Raw genomic sequence first — 7497 nt, 5'->3', positions numbered from 1 at the left:
TATCAGAAAATGTGTTGAAACTTATAAGTGTATATACATTTTTAAAGTTTTGACATATCCTATCCATATCCTTTTAACATATCCTATTGCTTTCCACGTCCTGCTACGTACATAAACAAATTCTTGGCCAATAGCAACGACTGTTCATTCCATCGTGAATATAGGAATCGTAAGTGCCGCTTCTAAGATATCGTAGAATGCAGAATCTAAAGCATTATTAAAATATCGCACATTAACAGCTGACGTTGCTCTAGTTTACAGAACAACAGTCAAGTACTATACTACATAGAAACTACTAGACACCCTTTAGGAAAGTACTCAAGTCCGCGACCCTAGCAAACTTGGTGGACTTGTTAATCAAGGTCAAGGCCATTTTTTCCACCATGTCAAAATGAGACATTTAATTATTTTTATTATTAATATTATTAATGTTTTTGATCGTTGTAATCTCATAGAATCACTCTCCTATTCCTGACCGATGAACGATCCCATCATGTCAATGCCTGTTGATTAAAGTGGTCCAAGTCGAGGCAAGGTATTGGGTTTCGTGAAGTGCCTAATCAGCGTCGAGCGTATAACAGCACAACGCATGAGTTTGATCGGTGGTACATTTCTCGCTTATTTCAATGCTTTCGCTAGTTGTTGGATGTTTTATATCTTCGGAATACCCTTAGCTAAGGTATTTAATGAAAAATATTCATCACCAATTGATAAAAGAAGTAAAATAAATCAACAAATTCGGTGTCCATCTTTCCCTGCGAAAGAGTGTCCGTCTTTCCCGCTTTGGTGTCAGGATGCATATACCACCAGAAAACGAGATTTTTTTATTGCTTTCATCCTCATTCTTTGGCCAGTTATTTGCTTAATAATCACGACAACTCATTCATGTGATTAAACTTCCGGAAGTATAAACAATGCAAGATACAGATCTTAAACATGTTCTCAAATGTGTTGTTTTACTTTCAGTTTGTATGCTGCATTGTTGAATTATTCGATAATTACTTTTATCGTGTATTTATGAGAAGTTTTCATCTTACCCACCGTGTCTGTCCTTACCTACCTTCCCCTATGTCCAATTACGTCGGACTGTAATACAAATGTTCTAGTTTGATGGTGGTTTTTTAGAAGACAACTTAAAAATGAACCGTGAGGGCCTCATCGTGCTGCTTTTACACCCAACCAAAGATTGCTATTATTTACCATTCTCCATAGTGTTCCAATAATCCTGTAGGAACTGGGTATTGGGTGGAGAAACGCTGGAAGAAGTATTAATTACTTTCGTGCAAGTATGTCGCTCCATGCCTACCAGAACATGAGCGGAAAGTCCCCGAAAGAAAATATGTTTAACAGACCTTTTCGCACTATTTTGTCAGTGTTACGACCAACCATAAGTGAAGATGGTAACACAATAAGACCGGACAGGATGATGCCGAACCATGCTTTAAAAAGCAAACGCGGCTTTAAAAAGTCAAGAGAAGTTTCCAGCCCGAAGTGTCCGTTTACGCAAAAGTTCATCGATCCAACTGTTAGCAATAGTAACCTGGCGGCGTTGGTGTTATCCGGCGATACAACCGCTTTGTGGTCTTGGTCTGCCTTAGGAGTGTCCGAAACCGCTCACGGTCTCGCGCCTTCGTCTCAATTTATGTCTACCACGCCTCCTCTGTCTTTGTGGACGGCCTAAAAAGACTTTACGGGCTGGGTCGTCCGTTTCCTTGCGTACAACATGGCCAGCTGTACGACAATGAGGTCGTCGTACATCGACATTATAGCGGCTCCTCCATTGTCCGGGCACCGTTATTAAAAAGATCGGATCCGTGAATAAGAAAGTTTTTCTTGATGGCCATGGCTCCTGTTCCAACAGAACTAGATGAACAGGCAACATCCATCATGGAGAGATCGCGACGAAAAATAAAAAAAAGGAAAAGAACAGCTCGATGAGCACTTCACCGGTCATTCTTAAGTTGCCATCTAATAAACCACCATCAAACTAGAACCGTTGTGTCGGCGCGAATTTTATGACAAAAACATTTGTTAATTTACATACCACATGAAGAAACACAATATATTCACGCACACATACACCTAACTAAGTATAGTGATTTTTTTTTCATACATGAACAGGGAGGGAGTTACTTTCTTTCTCTTACAAACACATATAACTTTAACGACGGTTAGCTTAGCAGCGTGTGGAGAAATTTATTGTTGATTTTTCGTGGCCTGGTTCTGATGGAATAACACCCATCGAAATCGAAAAATAACATTTGTTCTAATAATTCAAAGAACAAAATCGATCCCATAAAATAAAATTTATACTATCATTATTCTAAGCCATTAATTTAGTTCGAAAATGTTACGAAATCATGTAAAAGTACAGTTTGAAAATGTTTCTCAAAACTTTATGTGAAACCGAAAACAACAATTATCTACTTACATGTAGCAGTTTCCCGCATGCCATCCGCCAAAAGAGCCCATACAACTCTTCATAGCGTAGTTCTCCACAAATAATACATTCATTCACTGAAAAAAAGAATTCGAATTAGGTTGAACATTGGAAGTAAAATGGAAGCTATTTTAAATGTGTGCATAAACGTCAATAATACAAAGGAATTGAAAACCCAGTTTTTGCTGACATTATTTATAGGTGCCTTCGGCTGAGTGTGTATTTATATAAGCCTTTTTGTTTTGCACTATAATAGATAATTGTTTCCTTTACACTTTCTGCGTATGTGTGTCATAGCTACAACGCCTGTTCGGGGTAGCTCTAGTGCGGGTTAGTCATGTAAGGTTAAAACATTGAATATTGTTCCTACGTTACTCCGAGCTAGTTAGAGTCCGGTTATCTTGTTAATGGTTTAATCTTTCTGACACGAATTATCGTTCAACGAAATTTAAAAAAAAGTTTCTTTTGAAATTAATTCTAAGGGTTTGTGGCAACCTTGCTTCAATGTTTTATGTTTACAACGCTTTTAACTAGCTTAGCAATACAGATTCTTTCCTACAATTGTATGAAGAGCAAACAAACCATCATTTTGGTACGCGCCAAAATTCGTATTCAACTTAGTTTTCATTATGTGTGTCGTAGTAATGTAAAGTGTATGTTTTAAAGTAGATCAAAAACCATAAACATGGCCATCAAAACTCACTAATAACTGCGCTGAGAGAAAGTATCATGAGAGTAGAAGGCTTTTAACTAGGAGACCGGTAGTTTAGTGCTTTACAATAAAACAAAATTGACACTTTCTATAGTTTATGAAGCGCACTTCTGTAACGCAATTTTAGTTTAAAAAATAGTGCCTTTGAGTTGACGCGGGGCATCTACTTAAAAATTGTCAGTGGATAGAATGCAACTTTATCATCAAAAAGGGAATCAGGGGAATTATTAGGAACAAGGTTTATTATATGCGATCAGCACGCCTTCCTTATACACCTCACCGCTCCTTGTTGAACAGTTTTCGTAGCGCTAATCGCTTAACCTAACCAAATACACCAGCTAAAAAAATGTTTTCACTGACCGCTGTCAACTGACTCACCGGTCAAAGGTAGGGGGTACACACATCGGGGTGAACTGCTTCTGTACGGTGTCACGCAGTTTTGCGTAAATTTGCATTTGCATTTTGTTCCTTTTTTCCCGTTAGCGCGTGTTCGTTGGTAGTCCCTACTTCGCCAAACCAACTTTTTTTGCTTCCACTTCATAGATCAGCAGTCGCCACATTTTCACAACGAAAACCTCCGCTTCCTCGTCGAGAACCTGTAACCAAAAAAAAGTAAAATCCAGCGAATGAAAACGATACATCGATGTTGCATCCGAACGAGTGTTACTTACCATCTGAACATCGTCCAGTATACCCTGGGGAGTGCTACCGGCTAACACCTTGGAGCAGATGAAATCCACCAGCGTTGGTTCCGGTTCACCTATATACTCAATTATCTTTTTATTTATCCATGGTCGAATCTTCTTCTCGATCGTACTATCGATTTCGTTCCAATCGAGCGGATAATTAAAGAGATCGCTCTTCTCCGTTGGTATCTTGTCGATAATACTCTTAATATTTTTGCGCTTCTCTTCCTGCGATTTTTGAGTTTCTCGGCTCGATGCGTCATCCTTTTTGCTTTTCGATGATTTTGGCGCGCTACCCGCCGGTGTGCTGTTTGCCGTTCCAATCGGTGTGTCCGTTTGACCCCGTCCATCCTCGTACTCTGTGGAAAGTTACAAATTACACGATAGTATTAATACCAATAACAAGTTGCTATGGTAACCGTGAGTTTGGAGCGTGTGCTTACCCAATGGTACAAGTTTTCGTTTTTTCGGTCCGTTGGATTCCTCAGTGTCGTCATCAAGGCTGTTGAATACGTCCTTCATTTCAAGCTTTTTCTTTTTAGCATTCACGTTCAGATTAAGACTGATCGTTGGGCCTACTGTTGATTGCTGTGGCAGAAGTTGCTGATGGTGATGATGCGACGATTTGTCCGATATAGAGTTCATCTCACTGTTGCTATTTGCTTCGGGACTTTCGGGAATTCCGTGCTGCGAGTTCGATCGCATCGAGTGTCGAGAGCTATCATCATCCAGCATTCCTCCAGAACCACCGTGTGCAGCAGTGCCTACACTACCGTGCCCCATCAGCCCGAATGAATCACGCGTTTCAGAACCTGCATGAGGCGGATGTTGTCCAGCAGACGCGACGCGTTGCTCCGTTGCATTATGATGACCGTGGTGCTGATGATGATGATGTGGATGATGGTGGTGATGGTGGTGATGGTTGCTATTTGCCATTCCATCCATTATGCTGGCAGAGCCTGAACCTGGCCCATTAGAAGTACTGCTATTCGCGGCCTGCAGCGCACTTCCAGCAGGTGAATTAAAATTATCCTGCCCACTGGAGTCCGATTCGATTGGTTCAGCGTCGACCGAAGCAAGTTCCCTCGAAGCTTGTGCCAATACGTAGCGCTCTTTATTCATGCGTTCGCGTTCCTTCGCGCGCTGACGCTCTATTTCCCGCATACGCTCCCGTTCCAGCTCCCGTTCGCGCTGCTGCGATTGTTCCAAATTTACGTCAATCAGAATCTTGGGTTTGTATAGATCCTCGCGTTCCTTTTTGGCTTTCTCGAACTCGAGCGTCGGGTTGTCATACTCTCCGCTGAATATTTTGTTCTTCAATTCATCCAACTCCTCCTGTTCTTTGTTGCGATCCTTGGAATCGGCGTCTGCTTCACGAACTCGTTCAGCAAGTCTTCGCTGCAGCTCACGACCCCTAGGTAAGCAATACAAATCAAACGTGAACAGTCAGTAGAAGCAACATACAAAAAAAAATGTCTGTAGTATTACTTACTTATAGTACTTTGGATCATCACGATCGTCATCATAGTCCTCAAGAAACTCTTTCAGCCGTTTCGCTTCCCGCTCACGTTCCTCTTCCTTGCATCGATCCTTCTCCCGTTCCTTCTCGTAATCCTTGGCCTTCCTCCTTTCACGAGCTTCCCAGTTGCGCAACCGTTCTTGGTACGCTGCCTCCTTATCACGGGCCTTTTTCTCCGCTTTCTTCCTTTCCCGAGCTTCCTCTTCTATTTCCTTCTCCTTCTGGATGTCACGAGGATTCCGGTTCACCTTGATATCTTCCCGCTCCCGCTCGCGTTCTCGTTCCCGTTCCCTTTCGCGTTCCCTTTCCCGTTCCCGTTGCCTTTCTAAATCACGTTCACGTTCTCGTTCGCGCTCCCGTTCGCGCTGCTCTCGCTCGCGCTCACGCTCACGCTCCTTGTCACGTTCACGCTGCTCTCGTTCCCGCTCACGGTCGCGTTCACGATCACGCGATCTCGATCTGCTGCGCCGTCTCGACGAGTTCGAAGGTTTTTTGTCCTTGCGGGGTGATACTGAACGTCGTTGTTTTTCCTCCGTTCGCTTTTCCTCCCGCTTTTTGCGCTCCTTTTCTTTTTCCTTTTTCAGCTCCTCCTCTTCGGTGTACTTGCGAAACTTGCCTATTTCTTTATTGATAATGTCGCGCTTCCCGTCTTCAATGTCCACCGTTTGAAGCATCTTTTTCTGCTTGGCTTGAGTTTCTTCCTGTTGCTGCTCTGCCGCTGCCAGCTCTTCCTTGAAGTCTTCCAGTATGCGATTGATGCTTTCCATTGCATCATCATCGCCCCGCTTCTCCGACACTTCGTTGGTTGTTTCGGCGTTATTTTCATCCTCACGGAACGAATCAAGCAGCGCTTTATTCTTGGCATCCACCTTGGCCACCAGCTTTTTTCCTCCCACCTCTAGGTCGTGTACCAAGCGCACGGCACGTGCACCCCCGGCAGGACTGTTGGACAGGATTGGAAATATAGATCAGGAAATTCTAGCATTCATCAAAAACTGGCCCATCGTCTCGAATACTTACTCATATTCGCAGAATCCAAAGGTTGATACACGTTTCCAGTTTACCACTGTGCCGCAAGCGGCTAGTATTTGTTTTATCATGGGATCTGGTACCTTCTCGCTGATATTGCCTACGAATACGGTCACTATCGGACCATCGTACACGGGTTCTGGTTGGGGTGGTGGTTTGTTATTGTACATCTGTGGACGAGACCCGATTGTCGCTCCGGATCGGAAACTCCCTCCTCGGTTAGACGGGGGTGGCTGGTTCATAGCAGGCATCATCGGTTGCTGTAATTTAGTATTCATATTGTCACTGATGAATAGTATTGTTAATCGACTTGTGTATCAATATTTTACCTGTACAATTGGTGGAGCGATGTACGGTATCCCAGGGGAAACGATTGTGGTTCCCGGAGGACGAGGATGGAAAGACATGATGCTGATTTGTCAAAGTGCCGTTGCTTATCCAAAGAGCAGCGAACCACACAACGTTTTGACAATAATTTGCTGAAATAATTCACACTTGTGTGTTTTGATTAAGGGGAGTGAACGCAACCTATACAAAACTATAGTTTGAATCGAAGTTGTTCAGCTAGTATCCTAAGTGAAAACACGACTGTGATCTGAGTTAGCTGCCAGTCGTTTGCACACCAGAAGGTTTGCTCCGGAAGCTTCAGGGAAGCGGATGATACAGCTTGTCAACAATCGATTTATGCTGTTGCCTTCACACCCACCAGCAGCCCAAAACAGTTGCTATGGCGGTACCTACACAATTTGATTCCGCTTGCCAACTAACCCTCCCGGTTCCTTGCTTCGATAACGAGAGACACACACTTTGCACACAGCTACACGCACGTAACCCCAGCCCTGCGGACTCGCGGAGGCGCGCTAAGATGAAAACGAAGAACCTTTCTGCTTCTTATTTTGCTCTTCAAATTCCACAAATGATGCTAACTTTTACAGTTCACTTACAGTGAATCCCAAATTGGGAGGACTGGGACGACCTTCACTGCACGAGTCTAGCTAAACGCGAGCCGGTTTAAGCAGGAATTGAAGAATTATTTCTTTAAGATTTGCTGGCCCGTGCGTGCAAAAAAAGATAGGAGGACTTCGCGTTACTGAAAGTTTGTCAGGTTAGT

General features: G+C 43.2%; 1 protein-coding gene across 2 annotated transcripts; it reads right to left on the bottom strand.

Moving 5' to 3' along the window:
- Positions 1-2176: 2176 nt before the first annotated feature.
- LOC120899697 (RNA-binding protein 25) lies at positions 2177-7484 on the bottom strand. Of its 2 annotated transcripts, none has more exons than XR_005739090.1 (7): positions 6716-7484; positions 6378-6646; positions 5331-6299; positions 4282-5252; positions 3824-4197; positions 3531-3748; positions 2177-2517 (listed from the first exon to the last, which is right to left on the bottom strand). XR_005739090.1 is itself a non-coding variant. In XM_040305819.1 (7 exons), the coding sequence occupies exons 2-7, from the start codon at positions 6791-6793 to the stop codon at positions 3656-3658; spliced, it is 2754 nt and encodes a 917-aa protein (XP_040161753.1). In that variant the 5' UTR covers positions 6794-7246; positions 7331-7484; the 3' UTR covers positions 2620-3655. The 2 variants fall into 2 exon arrangements, 1 of the variants encoding a protein (XP_040161753.1); XM_040305819.1 differs by lacking the exon at positions 2177-2517 and having other exon boundaries at positions 2620-3748; positions 6716-7246; positions 7331-7484.
- Between the last annotated feature and the right edge of the window lie 13 nt (positions 7485-7497).

Source organism: Anopheles arabiensis, chromosome 2 (assembly GCF_016920715.1).
Source record: "Anopheles arabiensis isolate DONGOLA chromosome 2, AaraD3, whole genome shotgun sequence".
Classification (NCBI taxonomy): domain Eukaryota; kingdom Metazoa; phylum Arthropoda; class Insecta; order Diptera; family Culicidae; genus Anopheles; species Anopheles arabiensis.
Note: the sequence above shows the minus strand (reverse complement) of the source record. Positions and strands in the feature narration are given on the sequence as shown.